Here is a 19,620-nt window from a genome sequence, read left to right on the forward strand (position 1 = left end):
TCCAAGACCATTTTAACCTTACATCAAAGTAAGGGAAAGAAATACTACAACTACAGTATACAGATTTGCAGAACGCAGCTATTACCTTGCTATGCTACGCAGAACAGCAGCAGCACAAATAATGCTACAAACTCAGCCAGGAGCCATCCTCGGTTCTAGTAGTTTCAATTGCATTCCTAGTTCTCATATGCGAGACACTCATGCATACGAGCTTCCTTTCCTCGACTGATGAATGGTGTAAGTAACCAAGGCTTTAGTTGCTATCCATGGTCTCCAAGGAGGCAATTTACTGCCCCATCTTCAAAAGTGTCACATATAGCAGAATTTTTTTAGTATATGAGAGTCACTATCTCCAGGTCAATGAGCTGCACAATTGATCATTTGTAGTTTAGCATCAATACACCACTTGGACATTTATGCTGTGGTAACCTTTTCTATCAGCTTTCATTCTGTTTAGTGCAGACAACTCCTGTTGAAAGGATGTTAACTTAGTTGCAAGTTCATGAGAATATGTGCACTATTCTTGAAGCAGTACATTTATGCAGACCCAAAAAATCCCCTGCAGAATTTTAAAAAGACTCAGTTGCATAGAATCTCAGAGCCAAACAAATCTGCAACACCTCAGGGACATTATGGTTTCTACCTGTAGCAGTATGTCTCAGAAGACGTAACTTAGCTATTATCTCCGTCTCAGAATAAAACCTCCAGAATATTTTTCCTGTCTACAAAAAGTCTCTTTTCTAAGACAGTGTTTGTAGAGCCACAACATATGATGAGAAGCCATGATGTATCTAGAGGTTTATGGTTTCCATGGCAACAACGACCTAGTCTCAGAGCGCCCGAGGCGGCTGACATTTTAGGTGAACATTAAGTCAGTCAGTCTAACTTTTTATGCAACTGGCTAACTTTCTAGACTAGTCTAAGTGACAAAACTAAGACCAGTCTAGCAGTTTAGACTAGTCTAATCCACTTATGCAACCAGTCCCAGCTCCTTCAAGAGTTCAATGTGGTTTAAGCAAGTCCCAGCTTAAATCATATACCTACATACTCACTGCACTATGCAAACCCATCTCTCCATTCATCATTTGAAAATACTTCATCCCAATTATACAGCATAAATAGCATTGGGAAGAACTGTCTTCCAGAGTTGTATCATATTGAAGCAGAAATCCTGATCATCAGTAACCCGATTAGGCAGAGCGTCTGTTTTAAGCAAAATGCTATTTGTTTTTAAACTCTGTTTATTGTTATTTTTAAGCATGCGAAAAATAAAGAAAAAACAACACAATCCATATTAGATTCGATTAATGGATGTTAACCATGTTTGTGAAGGTTCACACTTGTGATATTTTTCTCTCCTCTTATACTCTAAATTGAATATTTGTGTGACCAAACATACCTAACATAACCAGTGCACTCACATATAATCTGACAGTCACTCACCATGGGGAAAAGATGACAACTCGGCAAAAGTCCATCTCCAACACGTTACTAGTGACTTGTGTTACTCAAACGACCCAGGTATGTGTGACCAGAGGGGAAAAAAAAAAACCCACAGGATTTTGAGATGCAAACTATAATCAAATGTTGTCTGATTCCAGAGATAAAGCTGCATTTGTCCAGGCTGTTAAATTATCCTTGTGAAAGGACGTCATTTTTGGCTTGATTCGCAGGAGTCAAATACTTAAGTTGCTGCTCGTTTCTGGTTATAATTCTTTTTTTTTCCTCCTCCTCTTCTCATTTTTGAAAAAGCTGCTAACTTCCAATAATACCTGACCTTTTGTGCACTGCTGATATGATGACCCACACGTCTGTCAGGCGCAGACTGTAGCAGGCTTGTTCTGTGCAAACCATTAGAATTATCGCCATTCAACCAAAAAAAAAAAAAAGTTTAGAAGTTTAGGGTATGATTTTAATGTCAGAATTTCAAGGACAAATGTTTTGCCAATATTGCATTATTTGCTTTGGTTGGTTAATTGCATCCAGTACAATTTGATTTGTCCTTAGGAAACTGAAATAGCTCCTATTGTCATTTTGTTAACTTTATTCATTGCCAAGTCCTTTAGTTACTATTCCACATGCTATTGTAACTGTTGTAAATTCATGGTATCGCTGCCAAGTCATTTTTAAGAATGTCTTGTATGCAATACTATAGGAATTACTTTGTCACACACTAGTGGAGAGTATCAGATATTTAAAAAACAGAGCATTGCCTTTTAAAGAACCACAACTCTCCAGTAAAGGCACACCGCGTGGATTGCAGGATGCGCCCTATAGCCTGGAGGACAGAGGTTTGAATCCAGTCTATGTCATTGCCAACCACGACTGGGGGTTCCCAGGGCTTAGGTCGGCAGGGTAATCCCTGTGGCTGATAGGGCGGCTGCGGGTCTGCTGTGGAGCCATTCAGATCTGTGTTGGCCTCCGGCACTATAGGTCCGATGGCTTCGCTGTGGATCCGTAGTGCAAAAAAAGACTGCTTGGCAGGGACACGTTTCGGAGGACGTGTGTCAGCCGCCGTTTCCCCAAGGTCGCCAGGGGGTTGCAGCGGTGAACCGGTGATTACTAACACAATTGGCAATTCTAAACTGGGTAGAAAACTAGGTAAAAATCACTGGCAAATGACTAAACTATATAAAAAAAATATTAAAAAAAACAAAAACACACAACTCAATGTTTATTTTTGTTTATGGGGAAACTGGGACAGAGTTCTCATTGTATTGCATGAAACTTAGTTTTAAGCTAAGCGATTGAGAGCATCTCGTTAGTTAATTATATATTAGTTTCTTTGACCAATTACTTGAATGCTATTCTAAATCATTTTGGTTTTAACAAACTGAATAGTCTCAATTGGAAGCTTCCTTATATTTCAACACCAGGCCAGAACTTGAAATCAAGGGGTAATTAACACTATTTCTTACAGCATTAACTCTGATGTTATTTTCAGAGGATAACATCCTAACATGAATGACGTACATAATGTAATGATTACCAATTGTTAAATTCCTAAATTAAACATAATTGGAATATAAAATGTAGCTATACCTTACCCCCCTACAGTATCAACGCCCTCCTATGCTCGTAGCCATGTTGATATTATTACAGAAACTCAGGAAAGGTGGATACCTACATGATGAAAACTCTTCTCCAATTAGAATATTGTAATCAATTATGGATTGCAATCAAAACCTGGGATGTTTCCAATTGTCTGTTATAGACAACTGATGCCAAATGAACGTGATACATTGCTTAGTCGAGGTCTGATCACTGGAGGCTGCAGAGAGACAGGGTGTGTCCGTAGACGTAAGATTTTAGGGACTTAAGCAGTATACTTGAATCTGCATGGAGGACATCTGAATTTAATAAAATTTAGACTCACCTTTTAAACTGTTTCAGGAAGATACCGATATTCATGCTTTTCTTAGCATTAAGTATAGAATCCTGAGGGGGATGAAAAAAAGAACAGGGTATCAGAGAGGAGTCATTCTGTGCAAATACATAAATGGTCTAGTCAGGTCAATATCAACAGCCTCAACACTTCAAAACAACATGGACAAAACAAATCACATTAGGACACTGGTAAAACTATAGCATTGATCAAATCCTGGATGTGAAGACCAGAAGGTGTTAATCTGGAATTTAATTAAGATTACAATTAGATGTTAACTATGTTAAAACAGGTTACAGATGTCTACATCTAACTGAATATCTATCCAGCTAGATACTTAACACAACTGTCCAAAAAGGCTGAATTTACCATATTTAAAAGTGTTGAATATATAAAACAAAATATAAAAAAAGCAGTACTGTGTCATCGCCCTGAATTCATACTAAAAATCAATTTAGGCGTGCCAAACTTGAGTACCAGAAAGGCAAAGCCTGTGACACAGCAAATATGATACGTATAAGTATACACAATCCTATGCCAAAGATTATGAGGCTGTAATGTTAGAATTATATGGTAAATCATCGAACTAGTATCCGGTTTACAAGCAACATCTACTTTGATGTACATTAACTGTACTGATCTGCATTTAATCTCCAGTTTTGTTTGGATAGTGTCCTCGTTTTGAGCCCAGTGCTTCAGATTCTTTAAGATCTGCAGCGTTTTAAACAACTGGGTGTCGAGTATTATTATTACGCAAGACAGAATATTTTACCAACAAAAAAATGACCAAAATAATCCCTGTACTACTTGTTCTTGCTTGTATTTCCCATGATTATGGAATGAAGACATGATAGGCTTTAATGTTTCGTTGCTTGTTTTTGTAACTATAACCAATATATGTGATGAGTGCTCTTATAATCTCCTTCATTACAGCTAACAACTTGGCATCTCTGGAAAAGCAACAGCTGTCTATGGAATTTTTATGGCCAAAATAAAGATAACTAACTAAACTTATTTGTTTGAGAGTGAATACTGTTGCTTTTTCTGGTTATTGGTTGATCATTATTAACTTCACTGGAAAAAACATCAAAATGTGGATGGAGTGATGTTGCCCCGAGGATTGTTAGTTTGTTCCTCCCAACAAGTTCAAGCCTAAGGGTAAATCACTGCACCTACTCAAAAGCCCTGTGATCACTATGGTAACAGAACTGGGAGGGGCGGTTTTACAGAAGAAAACATTGCACAGTGGAAACAGTACAACTGAATGGATTATCAGCAAATCCATCTGATCTATATTACCATACAATTACTCACCTTGCTAGGATGTTAAAGGCAGAGTTCATATTAACTCAGGAGTTAAACATTCTACTTGCTGGACAGTCAACACCAATACATTAACTGCATGCAAAAGCACCAGAGACTCATCAAAAGTGAATCAGTTTAGTAGAAACTGTATTTGAGAGGAGAAAAACAAACATAACCTTATTCTAATAAAGTAAGTCAACAGCATAGAAAGTTATTTTTCCAACTTGCTACACTTACTGTATATGCAAGCAACAAGACCCGACACAGAGAGCATTACACGACCGTTTGGGTAATGGGGCCCGAGACGAAGTCCAGGACGCTGTTGCAACCAAACGGTCGTATATGCCGATGTGGTGCATCTTATTTCTTATATACTTCAATGTTAGAGCACAATAGACTAATACATATTTAACAACTGAATTTACTTAGGTTTTCCTTTTTTTTTTTTTTATGTATCCTTCCACATAGCACTCTAAAAAGAAAGTTCTAAAAATATAGTCCTCCATAACAACGATCTTCTCTACAAAATGTGTACAAAACTCTATACTTTTATTTGATTTGCCTAGTACTTGGACAGAAGCAGTGTGACCTTCAAAAAAGCTTGATGAAGAAACGGGTTCAGTTTGTCCGACTGTTCTTCTGTCTTTAATACTTACAGCAACTGTAAACATCTCAGGAGGTGCTCACTTTTCCAGGGTGTTTTGATTTAGCCATTCCTCAGTTGACATCTTATTAAAAAGGTTGACATTTACTTTAAATGACATTTTGTTAATAGCTGATGGAGTGATCGTGTTTGATTTGTTTTTGTGATGCGGTTACAGAGATTCTAAGGGCATATATCAGGGATTATATCCCACCAGCTCAACCGTACTTAGAATGCGTGGAATCCTTCCATTGAAGTATGTCCATATCTAATTTTACACACAAACACATACACACTATAAAAAACACATACATTATATATATATATATATATATATATATATATATATATATATATATATATATATATATATATATATATATATATATATAATATATATATATTATATATATATGCATACACACATATATATAGATCACAAGTATCCATACACACACACAGTATATTTAATCCCAAGTAATAAACACAATAGTCCTAATTCAAGTTAGCAAAGACAACAGTTGTCAAATTCATAAATGTTGGTTTCTTTCAATTTTACAGTCAAATGCTCCAAACTCAACTTTTAAAACCAAGACAGAAAATCAATTTACTATAATAAATCATAATCTGTACTGTAGTTTGTGTGTTGATCGCACTCCCATGTCTCCTGAAAAGCTCTGTATCACAATTAAGTTGTAAATTAATTCTCACAAGACTCTTGGAACAAAATATTTTATTCTGTTGCCATCAAACTCATCTTAGAAGGATCAAAACTTTGCCAGTTTAGATTGGATAACTGATTTTACTTGATCTGTATATATTGCTGGCCACCACAACATTTCCAATCTGTTTCTTAGGGGTCGATTTCATCAAGAACAGCTAGATTTTATTAATGCATTTTACAATAGGATTGCATCTAGACAGACTCCCTAGTTCTGGAAAATATTCCAACTATGGCTTTCCCAGCAAGGTGATCACATTTTTTTAGTTTACCATCATTAATATTTCCCTAAGCAAATTGATTAAGTACATGTCACTTCTCAAAGGTGAGGTGATCAACTGATACGTAGCAGTTCCCAATTTCACTGCACAGCCACCCCTTCTAGCAACAGAAAGGACCATGCGACCCCTCTGCCCTGTGTTATTGCAGAATAGTTAGTATTGAGAAGAAAAACATGCATTGCAAGACAATAAACAACTAATATATATCCATTGGTTATTTTTAATTAATAGTTATGTTTAATTAAAAATCTTTTTTTCCCTTTTTTTTTTTTTTTTTTTTTTTTTTACTTTCCAACTGTAAAAAAAAAAACAAACAAACAAACTGGCTTCCACTGCCACAGTTGAGTCAGTGAGAGAAAAGACATGTACCCAGTCCTTGGATATTTAAGCGATCAAAAATATCTGCCAGGCAAGCAAGCAAAGCAAGCCGTTTAGCATCTACACTTTTTCAGGTTTTAATTTTTTACTCCTGATCAGGCAACTTTTTGAATCAGATGCTGGACTAAGCACTACAGAAGTGCATTGGGCTCACTGGCGGACATGCAAGCTGGTCGTTACATAACCAGTTCAGACAAAAGGCAGGTAGAGCAAAGGAGTCACTAGCAGTTAAAACAGAGTTTAAAAAAAAACATACCTGTTTTTTTTTTTTTTAAAACTGTGCTGTTAGTCCCGACCCCATTAAAAAGGCGGGGGTCACGAACCACAGTTTGAGAACCTCTGAATAGAGGAAGCCAATTGCATAAAAGAGTGCTATTGTCATTAATGATAATTCACTTCCTTTAAAAACAGCAAAAAATAAAATTGAGGAACTATAAAAAATCCAAAACATGCCCTGATTGGGAAGTACTCACTACTGTAAATGACATTAAAGGTTGTGCCTGATTACAATAAAAGGGCTCTGCAATATGCCCCTATGATGTATTGATGGTTGAGCAAGTAATTCAGATGCACTTTTTAGCGTGAGATATGTCTACAGGTTTTGTGCTCTTCTCCTCTGCAGAGTAAAAGTCATGCATTAGTGTTGCTGTCCATAAAGCCAATTAGATTCATGATTAAAATTGATATAAAAGCACACTTAAATCATGAGAACATACGTGTTTGTCGGCTTACAAAAAGAAGCTTCTAAAACATATCCAAAAAAAAAATAATTGTTTAGTTTTTTTAAGGAGGGGGAAAAAAGCTATTGATAATACCAAAATACATAACTTTTCAAGCACTGTACAGTTTCATAAAAAAAATCAGATCTGCGTGTAATTACAGGGAGTGTTCTGTAGTTCCCTTTCAATCTGAATGACAACCGTTACCGAATGGGGAAGAGCCTCTCTGACCGTCAATCACTGAGCATATATAAAAAAAGCTGCCCTATCAGGGCCCTGCTGTGAGGGGGAAGTCCCTCCCACCTCCTGTTGAAGAGGGACGTCCTCACACTAGCACACTGCCATTTTCTCTCTCACTTCACTGAGACAGGTCAGATTGCGTTTCCTTTCTTGAACCGAAATTGGCTGGTTTGTTGGGTTTTACCCGTAAATTTATATAAATTCCATGGTAAAAATCGATCAGTGGTCCAAGAGCCTCAGCAGAGGTCATCCAGGACCCCATCTGCTACAGTGACCAGGGAGCTCTCACGCGCATCCGGATTCTCTGGCTGGAGACGGAGGCCGGGGCCTAAGAAAGACCCGCTCCCTCCCAAGTCCAAGGGAGACTGCCCCAGAGGGGCCCTGGCTGCCACCAAACCCCCTCCCCCCACCCACAACCGGACTGAGCAACGGCAATGACCCATGGCAAGGCTGCACCCAGGACTCCTGGGTGCTATCGACAATGAGACTCTCTACAATTCCGCATAGGTCCGCCACCCTTCAAGCGTGTGCTCCCCACCACCGCCGAACCAGCGAGGGCGATGCTCTTTCAACAGGAGGTCACCAATCTTTAAAAGGAAGAATGCTGTATGCTTGGCAAGCCCAAGTGATGCCTTCAGCAGCTTTTACTCCAGGTATTCCTCGTGCCCAAAAGGGACAGCAGTTTCAGACCAATTAAATACCTCAGAGGGTCCTCAACTTGTTCCTCAACAGAGGAAGTTCAACATGTTGACAGCACAGCGTATCATCCAGTCCGTCCAACCGGGCGACTGTTTCACATCGATCAACCTGTAAGACGCCTACTTTCACATCTCTATCCGTCCCGCGCACAGAAAATATCCGCGCTTCACCTTTCAAGGCAATGCGTATGAATTCTGCGTGCTGCCTTTTGGCCTCTCGCTGGCGCCCTGCACTTTTTCAAAGTGCATGGATGCAGCACTGGCTCCACTCAGGCTGCAGGGTATTCGGATCCTGAATCACATTTGCGCATATTCAAAAGCAAGCGCAGAGGCGCACACAAAACAGGTCATAGATCATGTGACAAAGTTAAGGCTCTCAATACATCAACAGAAGAGCAACTTCTAACCGTCTCGGTCCACAGTGTTCCTGGGGATCAAACTGAACTCTGCGACCAAGAATGTTTTTAGAAACAGTTGTAAACTAACTACTGGACAAGAATTGTATCTCTGCCTATCACTAAATGAGTCATTTCGGCACCAGTAGTATTTTGCTGAGGGCAACTTCCAGACAATTCTGAGTACCTTGACACTAAGACGAGAACCAGTCCTTGTCGTAAATCCAGCCGACAGGGGGTGAAATAGCAGACCAATGGAGAACAAGGGGCTGCGTCGGTAAGAGAACAACCAATGAAAGACACTTCACGTGGACTCGGGCACTGCCTAAAATAACCAGACTAACCAAATCACAGGGCTGAAGAGAGAATCACAAAACCTGCTGACTTTCTACGTGAACAAGCTTCTGCTCCTTCCAGACATGCATGCTGACCGCAAAGAAGGTGTGCTGCTTTGCACAAAGTTACAGAATCATGGGAGGACTCATGCTTGAATTCACAGAAGACAAAGAACCAATGTTCTGATTAATGGCTAAAATCATCTTCTGAGGAAGGCCCCTGCCGTCTGTCCTACGAGAGACTGAATACTGCATTAATCCGAAAGCGGGTCTTTGTTTCCACGTATCTGCACGAAACGAACTGAAGCAAAGCTGTACAGAAGAATTGCCACAAGAACACTTTTACAAACTAAATAACTTTTCAATTGCAATGCATTAGCTGAACTCAGTTAAGCCTGATCAACGGAACTATTCCCAGTGGGAAAACTGCCAACAAAAGATAATGTTGCAAGCCTGGAAATCAACAAGCTGATCTCCATTTGAAAATAACTATTTGTATTGCGAGCCTATGCATTACAAATGCGTACAGCAAAGTATCATCTACATTAGAACTGCGTATCTGGACAGCTGCAGTATTCATCGACACAGATTGACATCTGTATATGGAAATCAAAGTATTAAACATGTCTAATATTAAATACTTCATGGACTCGAGAAAGTAACTGAAGCAAATGCTATAGAACATAACTTCCTGTTTAACAGTGTAAGAAATTAATTATGTTTGTTTGAACTGTGCAACTCAAAAGGAGTTACCTCGTAATGCAGAGAATTTCACCATTGCCCCATTTGTGTTAATTTGAATATATAAAATCAACTGAGGTTGATAACATCTTAGTTTGGTGCATCACGTCTAAACTAAATTAACACGGTAAAACCAATTTTCTAAATTTGGTACTGGAATGTTGGATTCCTTGCTGAATGGGAAATTGAATTAACTCTCGTTCATATTGACATGATCGATTACAACGAGAAACGGGTATTGAAAATACTAAATGCAAAAGTAGACACTTTAACCATGTATACTAATGATGTTATGGTCGTTGTAATCGTTTGACTATGGAATCAATGAACTGCATATTACTATTCACACATATCTCTAACAAATAGCCTTTCCTTTCTGTAATATTAGATTAGTTGTGTACCCCTTTTTTTTCCTTAAATAAACAATTGTTTATATATTTCTGACACGTTGTGTGGATGTCAATTGTGGTCAAGGGAATCAGAGTTCTACATGATATCACAGAACTATTATGGTATGTCTCAGTTATTAACATTTGGACGTTCTTAAACAGGGCGCCTAGAGACTAATTTATATATAAATAAATCATATTTCAAAGTCACTACACCGCTCTAGAGGTCAGGTCCTATCGAAGCAACGTCTAGTGCACTTGGTGACAGATGCGATACGTTACCGTTACCGGGGGACATTACGGCCCATTCTACCAGGGGCCAGGCAACTTCGTGGGCTTTCCTTCATGGTGCCTCCTTAGATGAGTTATGCAATGCTGCTATATGGACAGGTAGTCAGACATTTGTGCGTTTTTACCACCTTGATATTACAAACCTGGCGAGACCCTCTCTGGGCTCTAGAGTTTTGCAGGCGGCATGCCTTTAGGCGTCATGTGGGCTCTGTGGCTATCGATGTGAAGCTGTACTGTCGGTAATCTTGAGCCATGACAGCTTTGATACAGCTTTCCCATTCGGTAATAGTTGTCATTCGAATTGAAAGGGAACGTTAGGTTATTACCATAACCCTAGTTCCCTGAAGGAGAATGACAACCATTACCCTTTGAGGTCGAGTCCCCAGCTGACCTCTGTTTGAAAGAAAATGGCGATGTGCTACTGTGAGGATATCCCTCTTCAACAGGAGGCGAGAGGCACTTCCCCCTCACAGCAGGGCCCTGATAGGGCAGCTTTTTTATATATGCTCAGTGATTGACGGTCAGAGGGGCTCTGCCCATTCAGTAATGGTTGTCATTCTTCCAGGGAACCAGCATTATCATTTAAAATAGACAGAAAGAGGCAGCTTTCGTAGGGTGTTTGTTAACTGTTTTACAAATCGATTTCACCTGGAGAATACAGATTAAATAAAATAAAAACATGAAAACAAATCATTAATTTTTTTAATGTTTTTTATCCACCCTCTCATCACCTTCCAGTCTTCTCAATGCCACCAGAAAATAAGAGTGCTAACTAGGCAGTGAAGAGAGTTTAAAACTTGGATGTGGAAGAGATGCCACTCTAGAAAAATCCAAGTGTGCAGCAGAGGTATCAAACGATGCCTATTCAATACAGCCACCCCATACAGGACGGCTCGGGAAGGTGACTTTAACATGTTGTAAATAGTGGACAGTCCACAAACCCTGTAGTTACTAAGGAAAGAACCACTACTAATTTGAGTCGAATACAGGGTTCTGAAAATGTTTTTGCTGGGCATCTCTTTGGAAATGTTGCAGGCTGCGACGATGCAATCGTTATGCCTGCACTCAACGGCGCCGGAGCCTTGCTAAAAAGTGTATGTGGGGTGCAGGATGCACGGTTGAGGGGTTTTGGGGGTAGCATTTTTAGCGAACATAAAATGCACTTATTTCGACCAAACATTCTGCTTCAAGATGATCGTTCTGTGTCAATTAAGACTTCATTTTGTCATCAGAAATGGAGCAAAAGTATCTAAAACTTGCATATAGCACCAGTACTGTCTACTAGTAACTCCTCTGATGTATAAATAAGGCCTGTTTCTTTAAGTTCCATATTCCAAGTTGCATGTCTACATACACCAGGGGTATGTAGACATGCAAGAAACACCTGTTACTGTCTGAAAACGTGTCTAACCTTCTGCAGCCAACAGGATGAGGTTCTGGGAGCTGGAAATACAGTATTTGTAAACAAATTGAGTTAGTCAATGATTGTGGCAATAATCATAACATTGCAGCAAAATAGGAGACAATGTGAAAAAAAAAAAAAAACCTGAAGGTTTTTTTTTTTTGACCGGTGAAGTACGGGAATAATTGCATAGAACCATTCCTGTACCTGTTTGTTGCTACTCTGTACTACCTTGTAAATACCTGTCCCCCCTGTTCTTAATTACACAAACTGAGCTGGCTCTAGCTTATTGGTTGAAGGGGAAACCACCTTGTCTCTCTGTAAAGGTATAATAACTGTATGCTAACACTGTATGGCAGAAAACATTGCTCAGGATCCTAAACTCCGCCCGGTGGTAGTCCTGGGACAAACAGTCAACAGTCGATGGGATTCCAACTTAATTACTGGAATCAGGACAACATGTTCTGGGAATGAGCAGGGTCTGCTCTGAGTCTGGCTGAGGGCTCCACAGAGGTGGATAAGGGATCCTGCAAGCAACTGAGAGGTGAATCAGACGATACTGAGTCTGGGACTCTAGAATAGGTTAACCATGGTCTGGGACCAAAGACTGAGTACTCCATAATAGGTTTGGAACCTAGTTAAGTTGTGGTCTGAGGCCATAGGACGTCCAAAAAGAGCTCATGTGTGTTTAATTGTCTGTTGATTTTTTGTCTCTCTCTCCACTTCAAACAGAATGGGGCAGGGACGTAGTAAACAGTTAAACAAATGTCAGGTATATAACCTTACCGGACCACAGGAGGGACATAACACTTGGTCACCAACAGTGTCAGTGCAAAGAGACTGGGATGTTGGGGAACTAAATGACATTGCAAAAGACTTGCCGGACCACCATAAAGACTCTGGACAGTTTGTGGCGCAAGTGCAGGGACCAATACAGATGTACCGTCCTAGCGCCAGCGAAATTGGACAGGTGTTGCATAGAAAAATGCAACTGGACTGGCACAGTATTAGCGAAGGATGAGGTCAATGGCAAGGTAGGGGTCCAGTGGGCCAGAGAGGAGATGAATATTTTTTATGTGGTAAATTAGGACATTATGCTAGAGACTGCCCTGAAGGGGGCAGTACAACACAACAGGGGATGGGTCTTCAATTAACCATGAAATAGAGGGAAATGTAGAGATAAGTTAATAACGAACCAATTAATTATGCCCTTTACAATTTGATACACATACTAGCCCAACTATAATATTAACAGTAGAAGGGAAAGAGATTATATTTTTAGTAGACACCGGAGCAGCTAGATCAGTAATTAAATACAGTTATCAGGAAACACTGTACTAACTGTTGGGGCCTCAGGTCAAACCAATAAGGAACAGGTTACTACCAGAGCTAGGGTGCAGTGTAATGATATGTCTGTTGACCATGCGTTTATATGTTCGCGTTTGTGCCCAGTAAATTTGTGTGGGAGGGATCTGTTAATGGCTCTACGCATCACGATAGAATGTAGTCAGGAAGGCGTTATCGTTGAAGTGCCATTACTATATCATGGAGAAGCAGATTGGTTATATGCGTGGGACCTGTTGCCAGGAATCCTAATCACACAATTGGAACGGCATGCATGAGAAGTATGCGGCTCAAAAAACAGACTTTAGGCCAGCACCTCGTATGCACAGCACTGCGCTTTTCTCACATGGCCAACGCAACCTTGAATTTGAAAAAGATTGGTTTATTCCTCCGTGCCCTGTCTATGTTGAATATGTGTCCCCTGAATTTTTATACTGGTCAAAGGATTTTACTGTTCTATCTGTCTGTCAAAAGAACAGAGTGTTCTTTTCTACTAAGGGCTCTATCCCTCATGTATCTCTTGCTAAGTGACCACAAAAAGCCTGGAAAGATTTGGGTGTTAGCACTAACCACTGTTAGAAGAACTGGTACTAAAAAAGGAGCCATCGTTCCGGCCCCGGGAGCTCGGTGCAATTCTCCCAGTCCGAAAGACGAATGGAGAGTGGCGACTTGTATAGGATCTCCGTGAAGTTAACGATGCCGTACAGCAGTGGGCCCCAATTGTCCCTAATCCAATAATCTGTCTCTCTGCCGTTCCCCCATTAACAAAATGGTTCACTGTAACTGATCTGGCAAACACATTCTTTAGTATACCCATTGAGGAGGGTTCACAGGAATGGTTTGCTTTTACCTTTGAAGGAAAACAATGGACATGGACAGTCTTTCCACAAGGGTACACTCAAAGTCCGGCCGTATTCAGTGCTGCAATGCAGACAAATTTAGCAGGATTCATACCCACCGCTGGAAGTAAGCTGGTGCAGTATGTTGATGATTTATTACTGTGCTCTGAATCCTTTGAGGAGAGCAAAACCGACATTAACGCTTTGTTGTGTTTTCTTGCACTTAATGGGCAGAAAGCCAATAAGCACATTATTATTTGGGTCACAAACTATCAGCTTCAGGAAAGTCGCTGGGGTCTTACAGTAGTTAAATGCGCAGCGCACACTAACTCCACTGATGTTGTTTCCCTAGGTAATGCACGTGCAGCCGCAGCAACTAAAGCTGCAGCTACACAGGGGACCACCCTTGCTGCCTCATTGTTTACTACTGTTGTTACTGACCAACCCTTTTCTCACGAAGATATTCTTGATTTACAGGCCTCCACCAATGACGAGGAGAAACGTAAATGGAAATTGTGATGGCCAATCCTCTTCTGTTCTGTGGTTAGGCCCTAATGTCAAGCCCATACTAACCCGATCTTGCTATCCCTTTATGTGTAAGTGGGCACACGGTCTTGACCATGTGTCCAAAGGAGGGGTAGTAGATTGTCTATCAATTTAGATTTTGTTTTGGTTTTACTGCTTTTGCCGAACAATATTGCTCCAAATGTGTTAAATGTATGCAGAACATGGTAAGGGGTACAGGTGTTCCCATGTCTGCCCATCCCAAAACCTAATCAGCCATTTCATCACATAATGACGTCAAACACGCATCTGCCCTTCCCTTCTGTTGGTAAGGGAAATCATACCCCGGTATGGAGTACCCATGAAATTAAGTTCTGACAATGGCTCCCATTTTGTAAAAGAGATCATTGACTGTTTGGAAGCCTCGTTCCACATTGATCTTAAGCGACACTGTGCTTACCATCCACAAAGTGGAGGCACAGTGGAACGCGCGAATCAGACCCTCAAAAGCAAATTGACAAAATGTTATGCTGAAACTGGGCTGGCCTGGGGAACGGTACTACCTTTGGCTCTGATGTACATGAGGGGACGCTCTCATGCTGCACATGGTTCGAGTCCCCATGAGGTTTTGACTGGTCGCATTATGTGTATGCCTAATCAGTTGCCCCACACCAGACACCAGTTAACGCTCCAAGGCTGTGATGATGAGCTCATGGCATACTGTGTCGCTCTTAACGATGTGCTTAAAATTCTCTTTTCTAGGGTAAGAGTTGCCCTGCCCGACCCAACAGAAGGACCTGGACACAACGTCCACCCCGACAATTGGGTGGTGATCAAGGACATTCAGAGGAAGTATTGGCACCAACAGCACTGGACTGGACCATTCCAAGTATTGCTGACAACTCCCACCGCAATAAAAGGTAGTTGAGAGGTCCACGTCGGTCACTGCAGGAAGGTACCGCACGATAAGATGTCTCCACTCAAGTTTCTCCTGGGACTAGTCACCATGCTCTTGAGCGTGTGTCTCCTCACACTACTGCTCCTTGACTCTGCCAGTATTAAAGCAAAAAGGAACACACTGCACCAGTGGAGTGCTGAACACAATGTAGACCATACTAGTAATGCCTGGTGGTCTCTGCTGCGCTACACTACCAGGAACATTTTGAATATCACCAAACCTTGCTATCTTTGTTCTCTAATGACACACTCAGCAGGGGAACCTTTCCCCTTGTATCCAGTAGAAGTGTCAAACACCCTTGCACCTGCAACGACTATACTTACGGCCTCCACCACGGAAATGAAACAGAGCTATATAAACAAGATGGTGGATCTCCACAACAAGAGCCAAAATGTATCCATGAACATTTTTAGAGGAGCCATAAATATTTATACAAGAACTGATCTCAGCACCTCCGACTGTGCCGTCAACCATGCTAACTGTTATTCGAATGATACTCTCAGTATACATGTACAGTGGTGTAAGCAATTGGTTGGTGGGCCGAATCGAAACAAGCCATTAAGTCACAGTGTCCCACGAACTGCCTCTTTCTCCAACAACACCCTTTGTTGGTGTCTGGGAAACAGGACAAATTGAGTATTTATGGGGGTTTCACACTGCGAAACGTGTACTATGTAAAAATGTAGACCACATGACCAGCCTTTGGGATCACATCCTTGCAGAACATGCCTCTGATGGATTCTGGGATCCTTTTTCATAGAGCTCTTCTCTATTTGGGGAATGGGGGGCTAAACTTTTCCATTGGTGTATCTATGGTATTGTCTGTTTAATAGCTATATATGTTTGTATACTCTGCCTAAAGAAACTGTGCACTAGAGCTACTGATTTCGCTCTTAATATGCCCTTGCTTACTAAGGAAGGTGAATGCAATAACAAAGATAAGGAAAATCCCTTTGCGGGATTGCAATTATCAGAGTTGTAATTATATTACAAAAGGAAGGAATGTAGGGGAATAATTGCATAGAACCATTCCTGAACCTGTTTGTTGCTACTCTGTACTACCTTTAAATACCTGCCCCCCCTGTTCTTAATTACACCAACTGAGCTGGCTCCAGCTTATTGGTTGATCAGGGCATACCCACCTTTCCACCTAACCTTTATTGTACTATGTTGTAAATACCTGTCCCCCTTTCTTTGCTACACCAACTGAGTTGGCTCTAGCTTACTGGTTGAAAGGGAAACCACCCTGTCTCTCTGTAAAGGTATAATAACTGTAAGCCAACTCTGTATGGCAGAACACACTGCTCGGGCTTCCTAGCACTGATGTGCTGAGCTGTTCTCATTTGTGCAAACCAATAAAACTTTATATCTCTGAATACCTGGTGCAGTTGGCCCTTTTAGTTGCAGACCTGTAAAGTTCCACGACAGTGCGCTAGCACTTTATACACAACTACAATACAAACATCTGGACGCTTCATAAACATGACAGGAGGTCTGGCTTTATATTACACCATTTACTGTTAAGGATTAAGTGTATTTGTGCTGTAATGTAATGCTAAGGATCTTAAGTAGCGCTTCTGGTTGGTTTTTTTTTTCCTTCATTTTTGGTGCTTATTTTGACCTTTTTTCGAGTTTTACGTAAATCTTTTTTTCCCCCCAGGGCTTTCAATTTGTATACACAGTATGAAAAATATTGTTTTGGTTACTTTCCAAAATGTTTGGGTGTTTTTTTTCTGTCGCAACAGTAGTAACTGGTCAATCATGTGACCTTGTGGCAAAGTGGTTAATAGTGCGCAGGTGTAGTTGATCAAAGAACAGACAGACAATTGTAATCCAGGTGAAAAATGCTTGTTTATTTTATTTCCTTGTGTCTAGTGCCTGACTGCGAAACAAACAGTAAATACTAATGCTGGTAAGTAATATCACGGCGTGTACTACTTACATTTATAATCACTGGGCTGGTCCCGGAATACTCCCGTTGTTGTATCTCCACATTAAAAGCAACACATATACAAGTCTGTTTAGTGCGTGAAGTAGTGATAGTGGTACAATACAGTTTGCAGTTATACAAGTGAAGTGCTGTCCCGGGTTTGTGCTGGCCTCTGGCGACAGCTCCCGAACATGTTAGTAGTCTAATGATTACAAGCAACAATAGACAGAACAAAACAAAACACTCACGATTATTCACCACATAAATACAGGTCCTTTCGGGTCACTTATTAATAACCAAAAATGAAGGAATAGATTACAATTCTTCGTCCCCCTTATCTGCTGTCACGCATGACCCCTTGGTAATCTGCAGCTGCTACATTGTTTCCTTTCTAGGTCAATACGTTCTTGCAACGGAGTCTCGCCTATTTCCAGACTGACCTACTTCTCGACCAGGGGAAAGAACTGTAAAGCCAGCCCATCTAAAAACTCTTCCCTTGCTTAGCACCCTCACAGGTCGGGAGGGAGACTTACAACCAAGGTTCATTGTATTTCTGTCACATATCCCACTGCTCAGACTGGAGCTGAAAGAACACTCGGCTGAATCAATTTATCCCATTACACCATTGCCTGTGACTATAAATAAGGCCTCCCTTGCCTGCCAGGGATTTACATTTCACATTCACTATGGTGATTGGGCTTTCGTAATTCACTTTTCCATAGCCCAAACTACTTCATATGGTCCCTGCCATTTTGCATACAAGTTCGATTCTGAGGAGGGAAGCATCAGTATTACCTTGTCTCTTGGTCTAAAGGTTCGACTTGGTGCATGTTTATTGTAATGCTGTTGTTGGTGCCGAGCCAATTTGAGGCTGTCCTGGGCCAAACTGCCAACCAAATCAGGGTGATTTCTTAGTAGGAGCACATGCTTCACTACATTTTTGGATGAGCCTTTGTGCTCCCCTCGGCCATACAAGAGCTTGAAGGGGGAGAACCCTGTCAAACTCTGTGAAACCTCTCTCACTGCAAAAAGGAGGTAGGGAAGAAGCAATGCCCAATGTGGAACCCAATGCCCAATGTTTCTACTAGAGTTAAACTGTCTCAGCATCTACTTCACGGTCGCTCCACCAAAACAGTCCATCTGTGGATGAAAAACAGACGTCCTGATGGGACATATTTTTTTTATATTTTATACACCTGCTGTAGCGTGTTAGACAGAAAATTGGTTCCATGATCTGTCAAGATCTCCTTGGGGATCCTACTCTAGCCATAATCTGCACTAGTTCTGTTGCAGCGGCACTTGTGAACCTCAATGGAACTGCCTCCAGGTATCGCGTTGCATAATCTACCACTACTAATATATGCGTATACCCGGAGTCAGAAGGCAGCAAAGTGCCCATTATGTCACTGCAATGAGTTCAAAAGGAGTGGAAATAATCGTCAGTGGAACCAAAGGGGCGGGGCGCACTCGACCCAGTAGTCCTTGCTGGCAGTCTGAGCATGTGGCTACATAGACATAAGTATGAAGACCTACCCAATAGAATCGAGCCAATATCCACTCCCTTGTCCTGTCCGCTCCCAGGTGCCCCACAAAAGGGATATCATGCGCCAGCCTCATGACCTCAGTACGAAAAGACGGAGGAACCAATAATTGTGTTACAGGCTGTCTTGTGACCGAGACTAGGTTTACCCTATGCAGCAATTACCCCTTAATACTGAAGTGTAGATATACTAGCGCCATCAACATCCTTACCTTCAATAGACCGGACCTGCCCCCAAGTGTGCTCTAGTGACGGGTCATTATGTTGGCCCCACACTATGTCCACGCTTGAGTACCACATGTCCGGAATATTGAAAGTGGCGGGAGTTGCACCTGCCCTAGATAGCCCAGTAACCTCGCCCTCTCTGTCACACTGCCTTCTGACACTTGACTGGCGTTTACCACCAAAGCATTCTCCCACCAGACCCCAGCTTTGTCTTAATGATGCTCTCTCTCCCATTTTGCAGTCCGTCTCTGTATTAGTTTTTCTAGGACGGAAAATGGGGGAAAACATTTCAGCTTGAAAAGGAAACACTTCAAATAGTTCCTTTTTTTTCTGCCACGTTTACAGGTGCGGTCTCAA

At 41.1% G+C, this 19,620-nt stretch overlaps 1 protein-coding gene across 1 annotated transcript in view; it reads right to left on the bottom strand.

Moving 5' to 3' along the window:
• The window catches only part of LOC121320424 (FH2 domain-containing protein 1-like), a 92,119-nt gene that overhangs the window by 44,382 nt on the left and 28,117 nt on the right, over positions 1-19,620 (bottom strand). Inside the window, exon 3 of the mRNA XM_041258748.1 lies at positions 3,377-3,438. Within this exon, the coding sequence (XP_041114682.1) occupies positions 3,377-3,438 (62 nt within the window). The remainder of the gene's footprint in view (positions 1-3,376; positions 3,439-19,620) is intronic.

This window comes from Polyodon spathula, chromosome 9 (assembly GCF_017654505.1).
Source record: "Polyodon spathula isolate WHYD16114869_AA chromosome 9, ASM1765450v1, whole genome shotgun sequence".
Classification (NCBI taxonomy): Eukaryota; Metazoa; Chordata; class Actinopteri; order Acipenseriformes; family Polyodontidae; genus Polyodon; species Polyodon spathula.